Raw genomic sequence first — 25,840 nt, 5'->3', positions numbered from 1 at the left:
GAACTCACAGCATGCATCGTTCATTAATTTATTCGTATTATTCTTTATACCTTTATATTTCAACATATCTTGATGATTGCCAGTACGTCGCCACCTTCTCTCACAACTCCTTTTCTCATGCCTAGCTGCTTTAATATCCGCATTGAACCATGGAACAAGAGGTCTAGATCGTATAATCTTTGTTTGTATCGGCGCATGCCGGTCCAAGTCTTGTACTAAGGTTGTATTGTAACATTCCACAAGTTCATCAAGCGAATCTGGACTGTCTTGGGAGAGTTTCGAGGATAAAAGTTCATCCCGCAACTTATCTTTGTCAATTGCCTTGATCTTTCTGAAAGAAAGCTCTTTCATTTTGGGAGGAGGTTTTCCCATAGTAAGGTCGTACAAAACAGTTATATGATCAGAGAACAGGTAATCTATAATCGGTTTAGCCGGGAGCAGAGAGTCAGAACACCGCGTAATAACTAAATCAAGGATATGACCAGATGTATGTGTAGGCTTGTCAATATGTTATTCGAGGCCCATGGACGTGAGGAGCTCCAATAAACGAATAGCATTGGTATCTGTGGCGACATCAACATGAATGTTGAAATCGCCGGTGATCAACAAAGGCTCAGGAGACATGACTAAAGATTCTAGATAGTTTGAAAACTCATCAAAAAACACACCAACAGAAATTGGATGGGCAACGGAGTAAGGAGGGCGGTAAACCACTATAACTCTCAGTTTACTTGAACCATATTGAAGAATCCATTCAGAAAATTCAAAGGACCTGCGCTCCCCACCATCGATCTTCCTCACATACACGTTCTCACTAAATAAAATAGCAGTTCCACCGCCAGTACGACCAATTCGTGGATGATCGAGTAGCTTGTATCCAGGAAAGGTAATTTCAGCTCGATGAGCCATATCTTTCTCAGTTATCCAAGTCTCAGTAAAAACGAAAACATCAGCGCCAGTTGAAGAAGCATAACAGACGAAGTCGGCAGTTTTATTCTTGATGGATCTTGCATTCAGATAACATAGTCTTAGATGCCTCTTAACGCCTTAACAGTGTTCATTAACAATAGGAATATCAACAAGGGTATGGGTGGCTGGTCTTACAAAAGGTCTTGAATAATTCGAACGATTTGAAATTACTAACCGAATCTTATTATAGCGAACGTTAAAGCCTCCAACATCATCACAATTAGAGTTATCCAATAACGAAGAGTCGTAGAATGGCGTCGTATTTCCAAACCAACAGTAGTTTTGGCTACTCATGAAGGAATTATCAATAAACTTTGCAGCACTGCCTTTACCCATATTAGCATATCTAGCCGATTGTGAAACGTTTATTTCAACATTAGGATGCAGCTCGTTCGTAACATCATTATTCTTCTCTACCGGGCCAGGATTCAGAGATATATCCATGAATATTGTGATATCAAAGGGAGGATCGTGGCCAGGAATCAGTAACGTAGTTTGACCATGCTTGGACCATGTTATAACTGCACGCCTAGATTGACGATATCCAAGTCTTTTGTGAAAGGCTGAAATATTGTACCATGGAAGTAGATGGTCGCTAGTTTTATGAAGACTAGATGTCCCAGGACATAAAAGGTCACCTGCATGACTTATATGATCATAGCATACAAAAAGACGACTTATATAAAGAAAAACTTGCAGAGTCAAAATACTCGTGGCCGCCATTTTCAGGAGCATGCGCTACTCTCGTATGTAACCAGTCTCGGTTGGCGATGGAACATCTTCATCTACGTCCATTGCGCAAAAATGTAGCTTTTTTGATTTTTCGTTTAAGATACTCTTTATCTTGATTAACAAACTGGTATCTAGAGATAACGTTCCTGAGGATCTGGCTTTAACCGATTTACAGTTGCCTTTCGGACCGAGAATTTCCAATCTCGTTTTGCTTTACTCGCAGAAATGAAAATTAGATGAGAGGTACTTACCTTGAAAGTGTAATTATAGTTCTCTGTAGATATGTGGAGCATTATGGAATAATTATGCATACTTTCTTCCTACCTACTTGTCAGCGGTCACGTTTAAAAAGTAGTATTGAAATGCAAATTAGTAGTACATAACACCGAGCATATGCTCTGTTGACCAGTTCTTCTGGAGTGCAGCATTGGCCGAGGTCTCCATGAAGGATGGGAGGGAAAACTAGAGTAATGGGTGGGAAGCATTATCCCATAATGCTCCACATATCTACAGAGAACTATAATTACACTTCAAGGTAAGTACCTCTCGTCTAATTTTTCATTTCTCTTACGATATGCTCCGCAATATGGGATAATTATGGGATAATTATGCGATTTCAAAGTAATGCGGACAATGTACAAAATGATAACATACCAATAAAGTTACCATCAATTTATTTCAAGGAATCGAATTCGTAACTTAGATGGCTACATTTCTTTTACTCTTAAATAATGTTTACGAAATGTGCGTTCATTAGACCAATAGGCCGTCTTCAAAATTTGGGAAACAGGCATGCCTGTTACATAAGCATTAGTGGCAACAGCTCCTCTCACACTATGAGCTTTGAAATTTGTTGTATCTATTCCTGATAGACTTAACACTATTTTAATCCACCTAGCTATAGTTGCCGTGGAAACAGGTTGATGTGGTTTAATAAATGAAATAATAAGTTTTGACACAGGGCAAAAATAAATATTTAAATATTGAGTAAAGGCATATTAAAGGTGTGGTAACGGAACCTTTACATACCTTTATTCAAAATGATTAAAGATTTTAAAGCCATGTATATTTAGCTTTAAAACATATCAATTAAAGGTTAGTAGTGGAGGCTTTACTAATTTCATTTAATGGTATACTAAATGTATGTAATGGTACCTTGCATTACGTGAGTAAAGTGTAATTAAACATATGTAAAGTTATCTTTATCATCCTTTAATCATTTTATTAAACATTGGTAAAGGGAACTTAAACTACCTTTAATTAGCCATATTAATGATAGTTAAAGGTACCTTTATCATTGTTTATTCACTTTATTTAAATATCGGTAAAGGGAACTTAATATACCTTTAATAAGCCATATAAATGATAGTTAAATGCACCTTTATCATTCTTTATTCAATCCATAAACGTTAATAAAGGGAACTTTAGGAACCTTAAATTATCTTTATAAATAACCCATAAATGTGCCCACCTTTTAGTTCCCAAATGAATTTTAATGAAGGTAACTAATTATCTTCATTCCTTTTTATAGATCATAAAAAGAAAAACAAAATTAAAATACTCAGAATTTTCCTTCGATCGTACTGATTTTATTGAATCCATAATAACCTTAACTTACAATGAAAATATATGTTACTAAAAGATATATAAAAGATGCTATTTTTATGTAAAAATAGCCAAAAATGATTTTTACAATAAATATGTCTCAAGCTCTATATCACAAAAAAATCATTAAATTTGTTTCAGCTATGAAATATATAGTAAGCTAATAGTTGGGTATTGTTTCATTTCATTTTCTCTATCAAAGAGTATAATAGTTTTTGTTGATAAGGTAAGTAAAATCTCCCTATGATGTTAAAATTACTATACTAAATAGTTGATAATGTGGGTACTCCATGCATAGTCTCTATTTCAGAAATCAAGGTCGACCTATACAAATTTTACCACGAAAATGGTAATAATTATTTTAGTTACAACTTTAGTGTCTACCACTAAAGCACTATTGGTTATAAATATGAAATTCTATTGCAATAATTCATAATTCAATAATTCATTACAAACACATGATTTGCCAAATAAATAGATGAGAAATTTAATAGAGGATAAAAGAGGAAAAGGTTCCATGCAAGACAGTGGCGTATATACTCAAACTGAAATATTAAAAACTGCATCCTGTTACATTCATGCCCTAAAGAATTTTGAAGTTTTCTTACATTTCACAGGTACAGTAGTTGACAAATTAAATAAGCAGCCCTGTTGTATAACAGTTAGACAATCACTCATAATATATTGTAATTACACACAACTAGGGAAATAAGGAGCTAAAACAGACAAGTTAAAAAGAGAGTTCTTGTACATTTGATCATATCATTGCATGGAATTTGTGCAATTTGATAGGAGTAAGAGACATTGCTATTATTAAGAAAGAAGCCAAACAATACACTAGCTAATAAAACGTTGTAGCACATACTACAGACTGTTTTATGTTGTGACATGAAACTGAATGGAGGTGAAACATGAAACATCTGCACACATGTTGACAAGTGCAAGAGATACAAATCAGAAATTAAGAAATGCTTTTATGATTAGGAATGTCATAAAATTATAATTATTACTGAAGGCAAGCCCAGTCTGGGCAATCGTTTGGCTTTTGTCTTCGAGAAGGATGTCCATTCCGCCTGGGAATAACTCTCCTTTTAACTAAATCAGGCAAAGAATCCTTATGGTGTTTGTCAAGAGACTTCTTTGCCTTTTTTAGTTCCTGACTTTCCCAGTTTAGAGGTTTAACAATATATGCCACTGTCTTAAATGGTTCCTCTTCCTCTACCTCACCATTACTCCACTTCTTAGAGTCAAGGCTTTTAAGTCTTCTTCCCAGCTTCTATGAAAATAAAAACAAGGAAAACAAAAACCCAGATCAATACAAAATCGTTTATTATTTGTTGTCGAAAGTCATTCTGCAGCAACGTGAAAAATGAATTAATTATTGATCAAGCTAGTCTCGTGGTATTTTGGGCGGGAAAATTCACCAACGGTTAGAATATAATTTTTAATACAAAGAGCGGGTTTGCTTGTTGATAAATTCTTTCTTACTACTATATATCAGTTATCAAATTTATTTCGCAGTAAATGCGCTTAAGGATGAATAATGATTATAATAACATTAGCAGGTTAAATAAAGCAAGCTGGAGGATCATCGAAGAACATTGTGTAAATTTGAATTTCAAATTATCTACATTCAGTTTTGGCGCGTGAATGGTTAATTCTAAGATCTCTTCGAGGATTTTGTATGAATCAAGGAAAAATGAACATCAACAGGGAATTACAGCTTAATTAGGTTTTCGGAGTGCCTTTTCTCTTTTCCTAAGTACTTTTGGATTAAAAATAATTGCAGTAAGCATGCCGGACAATGAAGTCACTAGAGCGCACGATGCAGAGGTCACCAGGGAGTTTAATTTTTAAAAAGATTTTTGTGTCTGTTGTTTTAAATATTAAAGATAGAAAAACTTTTAATACTTACGCTACACATCTTAGGGACTTTTGTAGGCCCTCCAATTTGGCGAACTCTTCTCGCAGCCGTCGCATTCATCGAACTTACTGTCGTCGCTAGCCCATCGACTTTCTTAGCTATGTTCTCTAGAACATCTTTCTCCGTACTCTTATCCTTGTGGATCTCCTCTCTCAAGAACTTCGATTGGTTCACAACATCTTGAAGTAGGACAACGTAGTGATCGCTTAGAGAAATATCGGCCACTATTACACTTAACTCGTAATGTTAACTAACTAGCTTTTGAGATCAATGATCGCTTGGAAAGAGACCCTCTAAGTGTTTACACTGTAATTTATATAATTATATTTTGGCGGGAGAAGAGCTGTTCTCTTTGATTGGCTAATGTCGATACCCAAACAAATATTAACACGCTGGCCCAAGTGGGGAACCTTATTATTGACTACACGCTTACTGGGTAAGTGAATCATTGTAATAACCAGTAAAAAATATGCTGCATGGGTCTATTTTTAATCATATTGCGAGAATAATATACTGTTATCCATTACCGAACATTAATGCATAAGCGATATGCATACCGCACGAAAGAAAGCAAGTTATCGCCGTGTATACCTCCCTGACAGTCTAAATTAGGGGAGACCCCTAATTTAGATCAATTTAGACTGTCAGGGAGGTATTGATAGCAAATCTAAAGCACATGTTTACGCGCGCTAACATGATAGGTTACATTAAGAAGACTTGATTCTTACTTGTTGGGTTGGTTGTTGCCTTCGTACCTTCTCTACTATATATTTGAATTCAACTCATCTTATTTAGCAATCTTTTGGTGAAGTAGTAGTGTTGTAAAACTGGCTGAAATGGCACATTTAAGCACAGTCTTTCACAAGGCGAGTGGCACACTTGCCATGAGTGAAATGCAACATGAACCTCATCCATTGACGAATGCTAAACAAAGACGGCTTTCTCGTCCAAATACCATCGAAGAAATACGAGTTAAAAGACGAAAAAGAAAGCAAAAAAAGCGCAAGGAAGACAAACAGATGTCTAAGAAAGCGAAGAGGATGATGAAAGCACGAAAGCTGGAGTTGCAAAAGGAAAAAATTAATAAGGAATTAGAAGAGAAAGCTTTGTATGGCAAAGAGCAACGAAAGAGAGCATTATATTTTTGGAAAAAATGGCGGGAAGAGCGACGATTGGATAATAACGAATGCATGTGAGTCTCGTTTCCCTAATATTACGTATTTTTATTTATTAAAGCAAAGTATTTTCTACATAAAGTTAGATTATTTAGGATGGAGAGCCTGCATGGTCATGATTCATGACTTCATGTTAGGGGCTTTTTTATTGTTTACAGGGAAGGGGGATCAATTTTATTCACGGAAAAAGGAAAACCAAAATGTTTTTTGTGCAGACTATTCAACTACATATATATAAAACAAGGTAGTGTCCCCCTACCCTATAATAATTACCCCTTGGTGCGCGACCTTCAGAGCATGAGGTACACGTTTGGATCCTTAGGATCTCCACATCTGTTTCGACTTCTCTCTAATCCGTGTAGCTTCAGCTTTAAATACTCTTAAAACAGAGCACTGATGGAGAGAGGGGGTAAAGTGCGCACCGTCGGATTCCATTGATAGCAGTTGAATTTCAACTGAAGGAACTACTGACGTTAAATATAGGTACTTTACCTTTTACCTTTGACAAGGATAATATTATAAAGTAGCCAAGTTTCCATTTGATGTAAATAAGTTTATGAGTTTATGAGTTTTGGAGAAGGTTAGTGATGCTAAAAAGTACACCCTCTTAACAAATGAGCAAGAAAAATACAGATTATACCACAAGCATATTGCACCAGAGGTAGTAAGGGGATTTCATCCTCAATCTACAGCAAGTGATGTATATGCTTTTGGACTTGTGATATCACTAGTGTGCCACTATACCAAGTATGAGGACTTGAGACTTCTAGCAGTGCAGTGTATTCATGGTACCCCACATAAAAGACCAGGGATACAAAATATAATTTCAAAGCTTTTTCCATTTTTTAATAATTAAATAATTATTATATACTAGTTATACAATGGTTTAAAATGGCATACCATGAAATATCCCACGAGTCATTTATAGTTTCTAGTATACAATCAAGCCTTTAGGCGAGTGTGGCATACAAAGAAAATACAAGTGCGAGTGGGTTATCCACATCCGCATCCTTGTTCTCAGTGCCTTCTCAGTGAAATTTTTATAAATTGTAAGGAGGCACTGGGGAATCCGAAAAGGATTGGTTTTATCATACTTAGCAAAAACTTTTAACTAAAGAACTTATGGCATATCTTTGTTCGCCTCTGTCATTTGACACTGTAGTATAAGCACATTTTGAAGAAATTCTTTGTACTGGAAGAAATCTTGAAGGCCCCCCAGGAAGAGTATCATTTTTGCATGCAATGAGAAGAGGGTTTACATTGGCATAAATGGTATCATTTGATGAATGATACCAGGTCACACATGCAAAAATGTTCTTAAAGTAAACTCCGTCTAAAACTAGTGAATGAGTGAAAAAATAATCAACTGTTCCAAATGTTTGAGTGGAGGAATCTTGTGTGATACCATCATTTTTGGGCCAAGATGCAAGTATTCCAGTTGATCTACTGCTTCGATGAGCCTTTTTAGAACCAAATTCAAGGCCATAAATATTAATTGTGGCATACTTGTTTACTGATCTTCCAAGATTTTTGTGTGAAAGCTCTTTTTCAGGAAACATAATTTTATATACTTGTAAAAGAATAAGTATGTCACCATCAACAAAAAAAGCTTGCCTATAATTCTTAGGTAGATGATGGCTAGTAAACACTAGCGTGGACTGCGTCGGTGTTTCTAATGAAACAGTTATCGTAGAATGATAAGTTATACACCGTAGTGAAAATAGTAACTGACGTTTCGGACGTTAGTCCTTCGTCGGAGTCAATGGAAAGTAAGAGAAAGAGAGATGTTTATATAGTAGAGGAGAGAGAAAACAAACCAATAAGAAAAAAGCAAGCCATAAAACAAAGGAAAACAAAAGGATCGAAAGCAACAATAGGTGGGAAATAACTTAATTATTAGCGAAGCGTTCGTTCATCCCGTGGGGATTAACGGTGCCAAGTGAATGAATTAAGAGCGACTGTCTATAAAGATCAAACATACGGCGGAAAGGCACAAATTTTCGAATTCGCTCTACTTTTGGATTTTAGTAGTGTATGATGAAGGAAGAAACGCTGTGTGGTTAGTTTTGAAAAATACTTTTTTGTTTTCGAGAAATAGGGAAAAATCGGTTTGAGCTCCAGGGACGATTTTCGCTGCCAAAAGATGGCTGAAAATTGCTTACTTTCGCTTGGTCCGTGTATCAAAACTATTAATTCAAATAGCCTTCTAATACTTTCTGCCAAAAGTACAACTCTTATTTGCTCAATTAAGAGTAGTTTCATAAAAATCGAACAACTCAGAATTATTTTACACAATAAAAAGCAATGGGCACTGAGTTACAATGCTGGTCAGTGCATCTCGAAAACTGCGAGTTTCCCTATGTGCCATTTATTTCGAGAAGTCTTTAGTCACGCAATCGCCAAACAATGATTTCTGCATATTTAATGAGTCAAAATAAAAGCTCTCGCAAAAAGCGCACAATTATTTCCCCAAAATAAAAAATACATTTTTCAAAAGAGTAGTTTCCCAATAGTTGTTAACTATAATTTCATAAGATTTGGAAGGATGGCACATAGGGAAACTCGCAGTTTTCGAGATGCACTGACCAGCATTGTAACTCAGTGCCCATTGCTTTTTATTGTGTAAAATAATTCTGAGTTGTTCGATTTTTATGAAACTACTCTTAATTGAGCAAATAAGAGTTGTACTTTTGGCAGAAAGTATTCAAAGGCTATTTGAATTAATAGTTTTGGTACACGGACCAAGCGAAAGTAAGCAATTTTCAGCCATCTTTTGGCAGCGAAAATCGTCCCTGGAGCTCAAACCGATTTTTCCCTATTTCTCGAAAACAAAAAAGTATTTTTCAAAACTAACCACACAGCGTTTCTTCCTTCATCATGCACTACTAAAATCCAAAAGTAGAGCGAATTCGAAAATTTGAGCCTTTCCACATATTTCTGATTTTGTTTGATTTTTACAGACAGTCGCTCTTAAGCGCATTTCTTTTGCTTTACGATGATTGTTGCTGCAGTGGGTTAAACACAGACCAAAAACAATAGCATTAAGCTCAGAGTGATTAGCAGAGTTAAAGTGCCGAGCAACTGGTTTAGATAAATCTTTCTTGCGAATGTCGTAAAGGTGGTCTCTAAAACGATCACCTAATCGGCGGCCAGTTTCTTCAACATAGAGCATGTTACAGCGTGAACATTGAATGCAGTAGATGACGTTAGAAGAAGTACAATCAAAATGATCTGTAATATTAAAGGTGGATTTGGGACCTTTAATAGAAGTTTGTGAAGCAACAAAGGGGCAAGTGTAGCAACGTTTGCGAGAACAGCGAAAAGTACCGGGTTCTTTATTAGAAGGAAGTACACCTTTAACTAAGAAAGAGCGTAAATTACGGTCCCTTTCGAAAGTAAAAAGAGGGCGTTTCTTTCAAAGATATCGTTATAAAGCTAAAACACCAAAAGCTTTGAATAGGCCCGTAGTCAATGATTACTTCCTTGAGGTGACAATGAAGATGCATATTTGGTGTTGTAGCTTTTTTTCCATAAAGTGACTGGAATTCGTTACAGAATTTCAATAGTAGGCCATCTCCTTTTATTATGTCTGCTTCAGTGAGGATGGGTTTACAGACATACCTACAAGCTAAGGTGAAAGTCTGCCAGCACCTAAAATGGTCATCCCCAATTATATTTTTTAATGCAAAGAGCGAATAAAGAATTGTCCAGTTCTTCCACTGTTCGGCGGTGTATGTTCCATAATTAGCTGAAATGTTCTTAGGTAGTATTCCCAGATGGGGTGGAGCATCCATTTCTTGTATTCGAGCATCAATTTTTCTTAATTGTGGAGCACTTAAAATACCTTCGTTAATCCAAAGTTTGAATACAAATTTAGCTGTACCAAGAAATAAATTGTGCATGGGATCTATGGCACAGAACCGTATTGCATCGAAGTATTCAAGGTCCAATAACGAAGAATAAAATGATATACCATATTTTTTTGAGAGCTCTTTAGCCTTGACTTTTGTTTTGCATGTTTAAATTTTTTTTGCATATTTTCTGTGATTTCTATTTGTTCTTTTTTCCCATTTCGTACGCTCAAATCCTGAATAATCTCTAGATTCTTCAAAAGAACCTGAAAATTTCTTTAAACATCTGGAGCAACCCAGTTCTGCAGAATGACCCTTCAATCCACATAACTTTCTTGCAGCAGGAATGTCAGAGGATGTACAGAGAACTGCAGCTCGGAACTTAAGTGGTACACTAGTAATGCTATTGTTCATGAAGATTCCTGACCATAATGCATTTAGCTCTTCAACTGCTGGGTTTAAAAACTCATTCAATGTTTTAGGTTCATTTTTCATTGATGGAATTATACCTACCACGATGACATTTTCCCACTTAAATCTTTCTGATCTTGGTAAGTTTAAAAGTACAAGGTATAATACTCCAACCGAATAGTCCTTTCTTCGTTTCATTGGTTGAAAGAAATCAAAGTTTAACATAAGGCCATAATTTCTTGGGGCATCTAAAAAAGGTTTTCCATTGAATGTTTTAAAGTCTTTCCACAGTTGGCCATCATAGATGTCAGTCATTAGTGAACTACCAATATCCCTTTCTCTCCATTCTTCACATTTCTGAGGAAAACCAGCTTTCTTCAATACATTTTCCAAAGGATTGATTATCCCATTATAGCAATAATAATGTATAGGATAAAACTTGACATTATTGTTTTTTAGTGTGACCTTCTTTACAAGTGCACTATCACACTGATGGGGTCGTCCTCTTAAATAGGTAATATTGGTGCAGTGCCTGCCAACTTGATGACCATGGACATCAAATGTCAGACATTCATCATTAATTGTAGCACTTTGTGCATTTTGGACAAACAATGAACTTTGTAAAGTTATCCCTGTCCAAGTTCAGATGTTGCCGCACCATATACAATGAACAAGGAAATGCAGCAATGAGATCTGTTAGGAGTTCATTTGACATATGAAGATTTAAGGCCTTGAAAAATTAAAGAAAAAATCTTAGCAACCATGTAAGACCATTATCACTTAGATGACAATAGCTTTGCCAAATTAGTAGAAAGTACAATAACCATTGTAATAAGGAATGGGCCAAGTGAAATCTTTTCTTTTTTCGTTTGGGCTGTGGCAAGGGGCTTGGTGTCTCAATGTCTTGGTTGAGTTAGGATTCAGGGAAATCATCCCAGAATTCATGAACATCTGAATCAGTGGGTTCACGTTCATCATCACTGCTCTCTGTCTGCTCTAGGTCACTGTCAACATATGTTACTTGTTCAGCCTGAAAATCAAAATATGCATCAAATTAGTATGGATCAGAAATTAAAGCCATATACATATATTTTTCAATTTCTTCAACGTCAACAGTTGGTCAAAATTTGTTATATAACAACAACAACAATTTATTGTGCCCTTGGAGTAATATTACAATAATAACTATGTAATATTTACATTTACGTGAAATGGACTCACACAGTGAAAAATCTGTGTTATGGAAACACACTGCAGAGAAACATCAAGGGATCATTCCCAATTACACGTAATATCACAGGAATGTTCCAAAGAGACGCTATGCTAAGGCAGATTAGCGTAGCAGTTAAGCCTGGTTCACACGAGCAACGCAAACGCAAGCAATGTTCACACGTACAACGCAAATGCAAGTAAATTAAGATACTCATGCGCAGTAGTGATTGTTTATAGTTCACACGTATTTTCCTTGCGTTTGCGTTTGCGTTTGCGTTGCTCGTGTGAACCACGTCTTGCGTTTGTGCTTGCGTTTGCGTTTTCTCCGGTTCACACGTTAATAACGCAAACGCAAACGCAAGCACAAGAAAATGGAAAATTTTCCATTCCTTGCGTTTGCGTCTGCGTTTGTGTTACTGTAGTTCACACGTAGTTTTCTTGCGTTTGCGCTTGCGTTTGCGTTGCTCGTGTGAACCAGGCTTTAGAATCAACAGAGAAAAACCGAAGGACATTATGAACACTAAGAATGAATGGAACTATATCAACCTTACTCGCGCTAAATTTTAGTTATCTTATTTCTTAAGCGCGCGCATCTTAGTGTTATACGCCATAATATTCAAAATGTTTATCAACTACAATCTGTAATTTTGTAAGTGGAGTGAAGAGGATAAACGAAACCGGTTTCCACTTAAATTGTTATTGGGTTAGTGCGTAAAAGACTTTCATAAGGCATTTTGCCTCCAAATATCTATCAATGAGTGAACTATGTAATAATGTATCGATAAATAATTTTCAGTTGGTGAGAGCACAGACATTTAGAAATAGCTTAGCATCATATCTTGTTAATAGGAGGAGATACGGAACATTTCATAAGATTTGTGTTAACATGTTCTATTATTGCAAATGAAATAAACTTTGCGTTTAAAAACATTTTACTTTGACAGTTAATAATGCTTTAGTCCCCTCCACTACAAAAGGATATTCCAAAAGGATATTCCAAAAGGATATTCCAAAAGGATATTCCAAAATGATAAAGTATTCATAGTTTAATAAAAAAGGCGATTAATACTTACAGTCTCGGAATTCGTTTGATTTTGAACTTCTTGTGTTTGTAAATCTTGAATTTGATCTGTAAGCAAATATAAGCTTTAGTTTAAGGACGAAAATCCGGGTTATCGAAGGAAAAGAAATGATATGTCATACCTTGCAATAAAGATGTGGATATCTGTGATAGATCGACAGATTCGCCATCAGAATCAGACGATGAAGAATCTTCTAGAACTCTATCGTGCTCACTCGTAGTAACAGCTGTTGCTTGTCTCGAAAACAAGTTCAAATGATGTCGTCTATATGTTGATTCGGAAACGTACTCATTGCAGTGAGAGCAATAGAGATATCCAGATGGAGGTTGATTCATATTGATCGCAGTTATATAATAGTTAAAAGGCCGGAAAACGTGTATACAAGTAAATTTGAAACCGTAGTTTTAGAATTCTGAATAATGACTGAACTATAGACCCGACGCGACGCTTCGAATGTTTTTCGTAGCATAGCAACCATAATCAACAAACGGTACCAATCCCTATCGGTCGTATAAAGAATCAATCGTATGTATTTATCGTGGTTATTTGACTTCGCGATAAACAATAGGATAACATCAACTAAATAATTAAAAATATATAGTAACCGACACTTAAATTTCATGGTGAAATAATAATAAAAAGGATTGGGATAGAGAACGGAGAGGTGTTTCTGTATCAATTCCCATCTGGAACTCAGAATTGAGTGTGTACACTATTTCCATGTGGCACTATTTCGAGTCACTAGTACCATGCATGCCGAGCTTGAAGAAATTTTTATATTGAATTGACATAATTATTGAAACAAAAGTAAACCCGGCTTTATTTACCTTTAAGATGATGCGTTAAATAACGTTAAAGGGAAATCCATATTTAGTCACCTTTAACACGGGGTATTAAAGTAAGTTAAATTGAAACATACCTTTATTCACCTTTAAGATGATGCGTTAAGTAACGTTAAAGGGAAATACATATTTACTCACCTTTAACACGGGGTATTAAAGTAAGCTAAATTGAAACACACCTTTATTCACCTTTAAGATGATGCGTTAAGTGACGTTAAAGGGAAATCCATATTTACTCACCTTTACACTGTATGTTAAAGTGTATATCAGATCTAGAATTTTTTTACGGTTTTGGCATCTCTAGATGATATAAATAAATATTCCAAAAAAAATTTTTCGATTTCGAATTTTTTTCACCTCGAAATCAGCCTTCAAAGTTAGATTTCTGGCGACGCCCAGTCGTGTTGGCCGTGTTTTAGGAGACTGGTAACTAGTGACGTAAATTCGAGAACCGAGAAAAGCGATTGTCAAGGATACGAGTAGACAAAGTATTGTAAACATTGACCCGTTATTGACTTTCATTCCTTCAAAAAACATAAATTTCAATATATAATTTCACAAGATGGCTACGAACTATTACGGGAGTGATTGCAGCTCTGAAAGCGAGATTTCAAGTATATATTCAGAGGAAGAGGATGGAGAAATAGAGGACGAATGCCATCAACATGCTGAAACACACGAGTCAGATGATAGCTACCCCAGGTCTGAATCTCACGAATTGGTAGGACCATATTCTTCAGAACCACTTGCTGATGCAGACTGGCTCAGTGAATATAACGAAGAAATTTCAAAGATCGAGAAGAGAAATGAAAAGCTTCAAGAAAGATTTGATGGCGTCACGCCGAATAGCGCTTGGTACGTAACTATCAAGATCTAGCTACAAGCTCACTCTTTTTGCAAAATATTTAGTTTCGTTTTGATTTTTTTACTAACTCGCAAATCTAAACGTTTCCTCTTTTAGGTGTAGATGCGGTCATTGCAAGAAAGACTTACTTCAAAAACCTCAAGAGTGTAATTGCTGTCACGAAATAGAGGGTTGTCTCGAGTCACTGAAGTCTTCCGAAGTGCTCGAAGAATTGGAAGTACCTCCCATTTGTGTGACCTTACATCCAGGGTTTGAGCCTGTTTGTTTAAATCGCTGGTCCCTACGTTCATCATGTGCCAAGTACCGCACTATCGACGGATATAAGTATAGACAAACTGGCAGTGAAGAAGAGTGAGTAAATCCTTTTTTTTCTTCTAAGCTTAGTTTTAATTACATGGGCCCAGAACAAGTAAGATAACTATGACTAATGTTTTCTTCCTTATTTTCTTATATCTTTTACTGTTCACGTGCTTTACAAGTCATACCATGCCGTTTTAAAGTATTACTTATTTCCATGATAATGATGTAAATAGCAATTGTAACTGACAGTTGTTTATTTCAAGAATATATTCTTGTTTGTTTGATAAGTTTATATACTAACAAATTATCATTTCATATTTTAGGCTTCTCCGTGCAACAGCTTACAGGGAATTCACCCAATTGGTTCATGGTTATCAAGGAGGAGGATCCAAGAGAATCCCACTGCCTGCTTGTGCTTGTCATGGTTATCAAGGAGGAGGATCCAAGAGAATCCCACTGCCTGCTTGTGCATACCACTCGATAAGAAAACAGTTTCCTAGCACCGATTTTTGTGGATACGAAGATAACGAGTGATACATATTATATTATAAACAGAACATTGCATTAGAGTGATTTTACTCGAAAGCATGAAAAAAATTGCACTACATAGTAGTAGATATTCACTGTTTTCTTTTGTTTTACTTCGACTCTCCTCACTAATTATACAACTTTGTATCATGGGTCTAATAGAAATGACTCAAATTGCCTTTATGAGGGTTGTTTTGTATTTGTCACTTTGTATTGCACTTACAACTATAATAAAAAATTATAAAATAATTAATTGTAAAAAGTATTACAAAATGATACATTTCTACATATTAATATAAGAGTGAAGTCACTAAACCAGTGAAATGGATAGTAGACTAATACACCTTAGCACTGAGACTCTAATGCCATTGTTTTCTTTTGTGTCTATTTGACTATTACACCTTAACAAGTAATTTCTATTTCACGGGTTTAGTAACTTCACTCTAAAAGCAAGAGAGTATTAACTGCTTTTCTGGTTTTTAGGGCAGTCTTTCACATTCTTGTGTCCTTTCATGGGATTCTTGCAATGAGTGCAATGAGGGATTGATTTCTCTATCCTGCCTTCTCCAATCTTCTTTGTTTTCTTAATTTCGGCAGCTTTGGCTTCTTGTTCAAGTACCTGTGATACTGATAAAAGTAATGCACAAATTAGCATGAAGTGAATAGTTGATGACAAAATTGTTAGTTTATATTATACTTCTATTATGTTATGACTGTTAGATTATTCAACATATTAGAAATAAACCTTCATGACTTAGACACAACAGTCTAATTATGAAGAAAGATCTATAGTGAAAGCACTGAATAAGGACTTGGTGATATTTGAACACTGAAACAGAGTGCAGTCAGTATAACCAGTGAAATAGTACAAAATCTAAATAGTAGTAATAATTAGCACAAATTCATTTGTTTTCTTTTGTTTGGTTAGCACTATTCAGTGCTATTCAGCTAAGCAAATTTCACAGGTATGATGATGGCACTCTTCAAACTTAGAAACATCAATGGGAAATAACATCCTACTCACATGGTGTTGTGGGTGGTACGTTGTCTACAACCATACTATTTCTTTTTTCCTTTTTTTCCAAAGCCACAGTTTTACTTTCTTTTACCAGCATCGTGTTCATTGATGGTGGGGTCATTTCTTTTAATTCTTTCTGTGCCTCTCTTAACATGTCTTCTTTCTGCAATGCTTCGAGAAAAGTGATGTATATCTCTTCCACATACCCTATTGATAAAAGATAAACAATAACATGTATACAAGTATTTTTTGACTTTTTGTTAAATCAGATGTGCCGAAATAGCAATTCTTACCATAATCTGGTTTTATTCTCACATCTCTTACAGTAGCCTCCCCATTTTTAAACTTCGGATAAATAAATCTCACTTGGTCTGATCCATCTGGCTTCTTTTTTGTCTCTCTAATGATATTGTAGTTGAAGTGGCTTACAGCAAGTATTTGTCTTGGAAGGAAAGAAAACAAAGAGAATGATTATAACAAATTATTATTCTTATTATTCGAATATCTTAGTTTGATTTCATTTGTTTCTTTATTTTGCATATTGCAATTCAAGTTTTTGCAAGAATGCAAATATTTAGTCATGCATTTATGTCTTATTTCTTGATAGCTTTTATATGAGAATAATACTATGATTATAATATTAGAAAAATCTATATAGTAAACAAACGATAGTGCTACAGTTGGGGCATATAGTCCAATATGTGTGACATTTTTTTATTATCAATCGACGACTTACCTTTCGGCGATTTCTTTGAGAATTGTTGGCTTCAGCTGAACTAGTCGATGGAACTGGGTAAAGTTTTGGGTATGACACAATTCCGGTCTCATCCCTTACTAAGTGTGCCAGCTTTCTGTCGTCTTCTCCGAAAGAGTAACGCTGACTGTAGTCCTCTGGAGAAAAGTGCTCCGAGCATATTGCCGAAGTCGCCGTAGGCGTCCATTTTGCTCGTCTTTTCAACGCAAAATCGACCCATCTTTTCCTTCTAGCCTTTGCTATTGGTCGGTCATCATTAAAATAAGGGATCGTATGAAGTTTTATGCCTTTCTTCGTTATATTTGAACACCCTCCAACCACGCACCTACTAGGCATATTTACAATACTTCGAAAGGCCGATCTAAACTGTGTCACCGAATTTACGTCACAGAAAAACTAGTGCCAGTCCATTAGCGTCTCCCAAAACACGGCCAACACGACTGGGCGTCGCCAGAAATCTAACTTTGAAGGCTGATTTCGAGGTGAAAAAAATTCGAAATCGAAAATTTTTTTTGGAATATTTATCTATATCATCTAGAGATGACAAAACCGTAAAAAAATTCTAGACCTGATATACACTTTAAAGTAAATTAAAGTTAAGTGATACCTTTATTCACCTTTATAGCACTATTAAACGTCATTAAATACGGTTTTCATTTAATCACGTTTAAGTTGTTGCTTAAAGGTGTATAAGACACCTTTACAAACTTTAGTCTCTTGATTAAAGGCAAGTTAAGATAAATTTTCGCCCTGTGTGACACAAAGCTGTCTTTGAATAATCTAAGTTTCTCAGTGCGCATGAAATATTCTCTTAAAGTCTCTACATGAGAAATGGAGACTGCATCCAAAGAGGAGAAACACACTTCGACTGATTTCCCAGGTCGAGATGTTTTAAGGCGCTCAGTTATTAGGAATTTAATAGAATCCTTAGTTTCTGATTTACTGTGAGGGTCTAAGGCACACAATGTTTGTTCTCTTGGAGCAGTAGACAAAGCACACAGCATTACAGTCTTTAGTGTTAACATCATTAAATTTAATTCCTTTAAAGGAAAAAGGGTCTTTAGATAATCTGTCACCATGGAGACATCCCATGTCGATGAGTATCTTGGTCTTGGGGGTTTAAGTACATAAATTCCCTTGAGTAGTCTAGAGATGAGTGGATGAGAACCAACGGATGGCTTATTTTCAGACACAGCATCCAGAGTAGTAGACACAGCTGAACGATAGGAGTTAATGGTGCTATAACTTTTGCCTTCCTAGCACGATTCAGTCAAGAAGTTGACAATTTGAACTACAGAACCCTGAAAGGGATTAATCTGTCTTGGATGACACCAGGTAGTCCATTTCTCCCATATTCCTTTGTACTGTTTCTCTGTACCAGCTGTCCAAGAGGCACAGATGATTTTGGCTGACTCTTCAGAAAAGCCTCTGTCATTGAGGGATTTCCTGATAAGGTCCAGGCGGCCAGTTCCAGTTTGGACCTAAGGGATGTAGTTCCTGAATGTGAGGAAGAGTGAGCAACCGGAGGTGATGAGGAAGCGCAGAATAGGCAAATCGATGAGTAACTGGAGGAGTACAGGGTACCAATTCGGAGTGGGCCAAATTGGAGCAATCAGTAATACCAAGGCTCGATCCTTTCGTACCTTGGCTAACACACATGGTAGCAAACTAAATGCATAAGATCTGATATTAGCCCAGCTAATTGAAAAAGCATCGTAAGCCATAGCTCCTGGTTCAGGATGCCATGACACAAATTTATCTTTCTTGGTATTGAGTCTAGAGGCAAACAAATCAACCTCAGGAATGAAGGTTTGAGAACATATTTTCTCAAAAATTCCCTTATCCAATGACCATTCAAGATTAGAATTCATTGTAGCTCGAGATAGTGTATCCGCCACAACATTGGACTTTCCTGGAATATGTTGCGCACTTATCAGAATGGTTCTAGACATACACCATTCCCAAATGGATCTAGATAACTGGTCAAGGGAAAGGGATTTTGTACCTCCCATATTGTTAATGTAGGCTACAGCTGTTGAATTGTCAATAGCCAATCTGATGTGGATACATTTTAAGTGAAAGCAAAACATTGGAGACCATGAAAAGCTGCCAGGAGTTCCAAATAATTGATATGGTATTCTGCCTCATCTAAGGACCATCTGCCACTGGCAGACTGACCCTTGCAAGTGGCACCCCACCCAGTGGAACTGGCATCACTTTCTATATAAATATCAACATCATGTTCTTGAAAGGATTTCCCATTAAATCTGGAAAGATTCTTAATAACCCACCGTTATTCTGAACGTGCTTCAGAACTCATGGTGAGATTTATATCATAATCAGGCTCATTGGAGTCAGACAAGGCTTGTGTCTTACACCGTTCTAAAGACCTGTAGTAAAGCTGCAAGAATTGAACAGCTGGAAAGGCCGAAACAATCAATCCTGTCACTTGAGCTACATCTCTCACACTGGGACTTCTTTTAGTTAAAAGCTGCTCACAGGCAAGCGTAATTTTCTCTACCTTTTTATGAGGGAGATACAACTTCTTCGTTGTTGAATCTATAATGAAGCCCAAATAAGAGATCTCAGTACTAGGAGTCAATTGGGACTTGGGTTCATTGATAGTAAACCCCAATTCTTGTAATCTATGTCTAGTAACAGCAAGCTCATCAATGCATTCATGATAGGAACTTGAAATCAACAAAATATCATCTATAAAGATTGTAATTCTGAAACCAAGAAATCTAAGATGGGCCATTATAGGCTTGAAAATCTTGGTAAACACTCTAGGTGCCAAGCTGTACCCAAAGGGTAAACAGGTAAACTCAAAACGTTTAGACTTCCAAAGGAAGCGTAAATATTTTCTGTGGGGCTGGAAAATAGGTACATTAAAATAAGCATCTTGGAGATCTAAGGACATTATAAGATCTCCCTGAGAAATTGAACTCAAAGCCATATGGATATTTTCCATCTTGAAATGAATTTTTTGCATATATTGACTTAATGGTCTCAGATTGATAACTGGACGAAAATCACCGGATTTTTTGGGTACTAGAAATAGATTGGAGATAAATTCATTAGAGCATAGAAGGACATCAGTTAGAGCCCCCTTATTGAGAAGTTTCTCAATCTCCATATCAATCAATTGAATTTCCTCCACCTTAAAGGCTGGAGGATTTGGCAGCCTTGATTGATAAGGCTGGTGTTAAAACTCAAGGCGATATCCTGAAATAGTTTCTCGCACCCAAGGATCACAAGTAATTTTCCTCCAATTGTGAATAGAGTTGGCTAAGTTACCAGCCCGAATCACAGATAAAGGTTGTACCTTATCTAGGATTTGTCCTTTGGGGTTGACTTTTTGCTGTTGTTTGATGAGCTTAAGCGTCCGCCTTGGTTTCTGTCGCGAAAGTGGCTTCCACGATTGCGGTAGCCTAAAAAAGAAGTTCTTTCGCCAGACCTTGACTGGTAGGATCCACTATTTCCACTTTTATAGGTGTTAGAGGTGTTCCTATTTGAACTGGAACGCCCTCCTACTCTCTTTGAAATTTTATTGACCTAACCAATCTCCTTGACATGTTTGGGAAGTTCATCACCAAACAGAAAAGTTGTGATGGCATTGGACCTACTGCAAACTGAGTGATAAGGCTTGGCTATGTCAGGTTTCAGCATTTCTTTCCTTTTGAGAGATGTCAGGTATGAGGCATGACCAAGAAAGGTCACAGCATCTGACAAAATTGGTAGCACTGACACAGGATCCAATGTGGATTTCTGGGTTCTAGCTTTGAGAGCAGATTCAAATAACTGGATTATAGGTTGAGCTGCTTTAACAACAGCCTTCTGAATCTCTTGAAGGCCAAGATCTTTATTGTTGGACTCTTTTGATAGGTCATGCCATAGCTCCAAATTCACTTTGGGAGGACACAAATTCTTGCAATTTGAGGGAGTCTTGTATTTTTCATGCAACTCCTTTAATTTTGAGTCCATAGGTTTCTTTGAACAGGCATCGTCGACCCTTTGAGCAATGACTTCTTTGACTTCGGGACCGAAATTCTCGGTTTCCTCGAAAATTGAAGGGAGTAAATACTCCTCTTCGTCTTTATTTTTCACCGAAGAATCTTCAGGCGAAATAATAGGAGTCGTGGGGTCAAATACAACCGTATCCGGTAAAGTACTGACATTTTGAGCCCCTGAACCAGAGTGCTCGACGACTCCCGAAGCTCCGCTCAACTTATCGACTAGAGCATTCAACTTTAGAAGAATTCCATCGATTCCTAACTGGTCCTTGAGTTCGTCTATATCAATCTCGACTCTATCATCGTCTTCGGCATCTTGCTTCGTTGGCTCCTCCACCTTTATAACAGGTTCAAGATGAATATCATCATTCTACGCCATTACTTTGACCTTAGCACGTGGATGAAAGATTTTCCTGTATGAAGAACGTGATTTCTTCGCTGACTTGCAAGCACGAAAGAAAGAACTGGTCAACTACGATGGCCGAGAAGGGACTTCAGACTTCAGACTTCAGACCTCAGACCTCAGACCTCAGACCTCAGACCTCAGACCTCAGACCTCAGACCGCAGACCTCAGAACTCAGACCTCAGAACTCAGAACTCAGACCTCAGACCTCAGACCTCAGACCTCAGACCTCAGACTTCAGACTTCAGACTTCAGAGATGTCATATCCACGTGTTTTCTAGTATTCAGACGGTTCAGAGTTGCCTCCGATCGATACAGACCCGGCAAACAAAGTTGCGTGTAGATTTACTATAATTGCTCACAATTAGTCATTATGCTTCGCGGGTAAGTGTGTAATCATGAATATGGTAGCTTTTATTATAATAGCTCTGGTAGCTATTTTGTACAGAAAATTGTATAGAAAGCTGGGCCAGGTATTATAATGATAAACAATGACAAATTTTACTTTGCGTTTGTCAGGTCACTGCATTTGCTAGTCATCCTCAATTTACTTGGCTTCTCATCGGGTGTCCTACCTGTTTACACTCCTGCACTAAATAACAACTTGGACCTAGATAGAGATACTTTGGTGCGGAGTTACTTTCAACAAGGGTTCACCAACGCAGAAATTGTGGGATTTTTAGCTTTACGACATGGTATAGCAGTTTGTGTAAGAACAGTTAAACGGATTCTTCGACGTTTACATCTGAAGAGAGCGGGACGTATAAGCGAATCACCCCTTGAGCAAGTCATAACTACTATTCAGGAGGAGCTTGACCATTCATGTTGTGCCTTTATGGGATATCGTCAGCTTACGGTGCGCCTGAGAGAAAAGCATAACTTACTGATCCGAAGAGACACAGTAATGAGACTCGTACGTGTCCTAGATCCTCAAGGAGTAGAGTGCCGTAGAAAACGTGGACTAAAGAGACGAAGGTATTCTAATCCGGGGCCAAACTTCGTATGGCACGTGGACGGATGGGATAAGCTTGCCCCCTTTGGTTTCTATATTCACGGGGCAATAGATGGGTATTCAAGGAGAATCCTCTGGCTAGAGGTGAATTCCACCAACAAAAATCCTAGGGTCATTGCTTCTCATTACCTATCTACAGTAGAGCAACTGAAAGGTGTCCCTAGAAGGGTTCGTAGCGACCTTGGTACGGAAAATACAAACATTGACTTCCTTCAACAATTGCTCCGATGGGATGACAATGAAAACTTCGCAGGCCCTCGAAGTATTGTGAAAGAGAAAAGCTCTTCAAACCATCGTATAGAAGCGTGGTAGTCTAAATTGCGCAACGGAGGAGGGGGGTGGTGGATTAACCTATTCAAAGACTTACGCGATTCTGGTTTGTACAGAGAAGATACCCTGACTACAGAATGTCTCAAATTTGCCTTTTTGCCTGTCCTTCGCGGTGAACTTCTACTTGTTGCAAAGCTATGGAACACACACAATATTCAGCGGCAGAAACGTGGTGAAATCATTGGTGGGAAAACCGACGTGATGTTTTTCACGCCGGAAATCTACGAGGCCCGTACTACTTAATGGATATTGACATGGAGGATGTCTTTGCATGTAAAGAATGTTGCATTGTATGCTGATGACAGCGAAGATTATAACGAGAATATAGAGGAGCTGGTGAGATTGATAAAACCAGATTATTTACCACCTTCGAATGCACACGAGGCCCTTGAGCTATATCGCGAAATTTCTGAAAACTTAAAAGGTTACTGACACTACCTTATATGAGGACCTCCCGTCTCACTATACATATGTTGTTGGTTTTTCTACCAAGCGGAAGGGGATGGATTTCACAGGTGCGTACAAATGGAAGGACTGACTCTAAGGACTGATAAGTTTTAACGGTGCAGGCTGCTCTTCATACCTACGGCGACGGAGGCAGAATATTAAACGCGAGCCGGCGCTCCATTACAATTAAGTGGAGCAACAGTGAGTGCATCCGAGAGTGTGCGCTTTGTATGCACAGACCGGCCATGGCTTGGACCACAAACACGTATCATTTACTCATTGAAGTCATTTATAATCATCAACTACAATAATACAAGCTGTATTATAACAATCCCTTTAATAGATCACGCATCCTTTTTCTCATACGTACCAGCTTGGTAACTTGAACAACATGCATTCAAATCGGACTTAACGATTTCTAGTGATCAAGGCTTGGTGAATCAGTTTTCACTAATACTTACTTGTATTAATTAACATTACTAAAAAATAATTTTACTGTGTTCCATATATTTTCCGAGTACCAAACATATTATTGTGAAACATTATTATACAAATCAGGTCCTTTTTTTTAAATTCCCTTGACTGTGACTCTGCATTTTACTGCTTCGCCCCAGCAAAACAACAAAAGTACATTTTATAACTATAACAATAAATATGATGCAAATGTGCAAATCATGTCGGTCTGCTCAATGTCAACGTTAACAGATAGATTGAAAATGCGTCATGTCAATAGCGACATACGATGTAGAGATGAGAGCATGCATTACACCTGCATTACACCATTTGTTTCCGAGAGAGAAGCAAAGTTAAGTTTATGACTAAAGAATCATTTAATGTTAAATTGTAATATATAAAAAATCTGCAGTGCCGCAATATTGCGTACCATATCATAAAAATCATGCTAAATTTAGAACAAAATAATTTGAATCGAAAAATCAAGCTAAATTTAAAACGAAAGAATTCGAATCGAGATTTCATAGATGAATCAGAATTTAAACTCAGTACTTTCACCCACAGCTTTTAAGTTCTCTATAACGCGTTGATAAGGTCAACGGCACTTGGACGCATCGCCGGGTCGTAGTGAAAACAGGCTGCTACTACTGGAGACAGGTCTGGTAAGGCAGAGGGCTTCCTTTTTGTCTAAAGGTACCGACTGAACTTCAAGTTCGTCCTCTTCAAGTAGGTCTTGCCAGCAGTCCTTTTCCGATAGTAACTCTACCAGCGTACACCAAAGGGACCAAATATCGGACTGTATTGTTGCAGATTTCTTGTCAAGAAGACACTCTGGTGCCATATAATGGGGAGTCCCTGGAATCCCGACCTGGCCAGCCTGCGTAGTAGTGGTCGCACAGGTATTTTTAAGTCTGCTAAGTCCCATGTCACATACTTTTGTAAGGTGAGACTTTTTATCGATCAATATGTTGGAGGGCTTAATATCTCAGTGGACAATGGGCGACTTGAGGTTGTGGAGATATGCTACAGCTTGACAAATTTGCTTACCGATGTATACTTTGTCGTTCAACACACTACTTCTAATGGCTGCCTTGGAGTCATCTTCGCTTTCTTCGGGGTCATATTCGTCGGAGAGTAACACTTGCTCTAAATTGGGGCCTTCGATATATTCTGAAACTAAATAAATCGAGTTCTTCAACAAAGCTATTGCCATGATTTGAATTATGTTGGGATGACGAATCGAACAATGTACACTTACTTCTGTTTTCAGAATGGCCCGCATTCGCTTTGCGTTCCTGACTTTTATAACCTTCACGGCGGCGACTGTGCATGCCCACTCTCCCCTATACACGACTCCAAAGGCCCCCCTTCCAGTTTCATTCTTTGATGAAAATTTGACGTCGTTTTTATCGATTTCTGGCAGTTGTGAGTCTTCCAAGTCTTCCAAGTGTGAAGGAATGTCGCTATTGGTTCCCTCGTTGCTTGCTAGCCGCTTTAAAGGACGAACCGAAACAGGTGTAGATCGGGCGGACACATCTCTATTCTGCACCTGAACACAATATTCCCCAGGAATGTTTACCGCGATACAAGAGAGCCCTGCTCCTTCTTTCAGGATCTTGTTATCGTGGAACCAGGTGTAATAGGTGCTGGCTGGGTCCTTGAGATATGACGTCACTACGGCAAACACAAGTTGACTTCCGTCGTATCCCAACGCCTCAGATGGCGAGTGTAGGATAACTGGGCCAGAGCCGTCTGGAACGTTTGAGGAAGGAAAAACAAAACTCGGAGAAGGGTCGTCAGGGTTCAAGGGATCACAGACTTTTTGGAAAAAACAAACATTTCTCTTATAAATGCCAGTAACATTGAATCCGTTTTGTAGAGGATCGCACTCGTGCAACCCTATTTTGTGGACA

At 37.5% G+C, this 25,840-nt stretch overlaps 2 protein-coding genes and 1 pseudogene across 3 annotated transcripts; 1 reads left to right on the top strand and 2 right to left on the bottom strand.

Moving 5' to 3' along the window:
• Positions 1-510: 510 nt before the first annotated feature.
• Positions 511-21,949, bottom strand: LOC148908980 (uncharacterized; annotated as a pseudogene).
• Positions 14,343-15,745, top strand: LOC148908982 (uncharacterized). The gene is made up of 3 exons (XM_089033915.1): positions 14,343-14,658; positions 14,765-15,019; positions 15,292-15,745. The coding sequence occupies exons 1-3, from the start codon at positions 14,366-14,368 to the stop codon at positions 15,500-15,502; spliced, it is 759 nt and encodes a 252-aa protein (XP_088890041.1). The 5' UTR covers positions 14,343-14,365; the 3' UTR covers positions 15,503-15,745.
• On the bottom strand, positions 15,205-17,806 carry LOC148908981 (uncharacterized). 2 transcript variants are annotated; one of them, XM_089033918.1, is made up of 4 exons: positions 17,251-17,806; positions 16,808-16,956; positions 16,606-16,721; positions 15,205-16,123 (listed from the first exon to the last, which is right to left on the bottom strand). In XM_089033918.1, the coding sequence occupies exons 1-4, from the start codon at positions 17,340-17,342 to the stop codon at positions 16,049-16,051; spliced, it is 432 nt and encodes a 143-aa protein (XP_088890044.1). In that variant the 5' UTR covers positions 17,343-17,806; the 3' UTR covers positions 15,205-16,048. The 2 variants fall into 2 exon arrangements, with proteins under 2 accessions (XP_088890044.1, XP_088890043.1); XM_089033917.1 differs by having other exon boundaries at positions 16,521-16,721; positions 17,251-17,801.
• Positions 21,950-25,840: the final 3,891 nt, after the last annotated feature.

This window comes from Actinia tenebrosa, unplaced genomic scaffold, assembly GCF_029948245.1.
Source record: "Actinia tenebrosa isolate PJP-AT-01 unplaced genomic scaffold, QUT_ActTen_1.0 PGA_scaffold2__45_contigs__length_23673736, whole genome shotgun sequence".
Classification (NCBI taxonomy): domain Eukaryota; kingdom Metazoa; phylum Cnidaria; class Anthozoa; order Actiniaria; family Actiniidae; genus Actinia; species Actinia tenebrosa.
The sequence above is the reverse complement of the archived record's forward strand: the minus strand, read 5'-3'. Positions and strand labels throughout refer to the sequence as shown.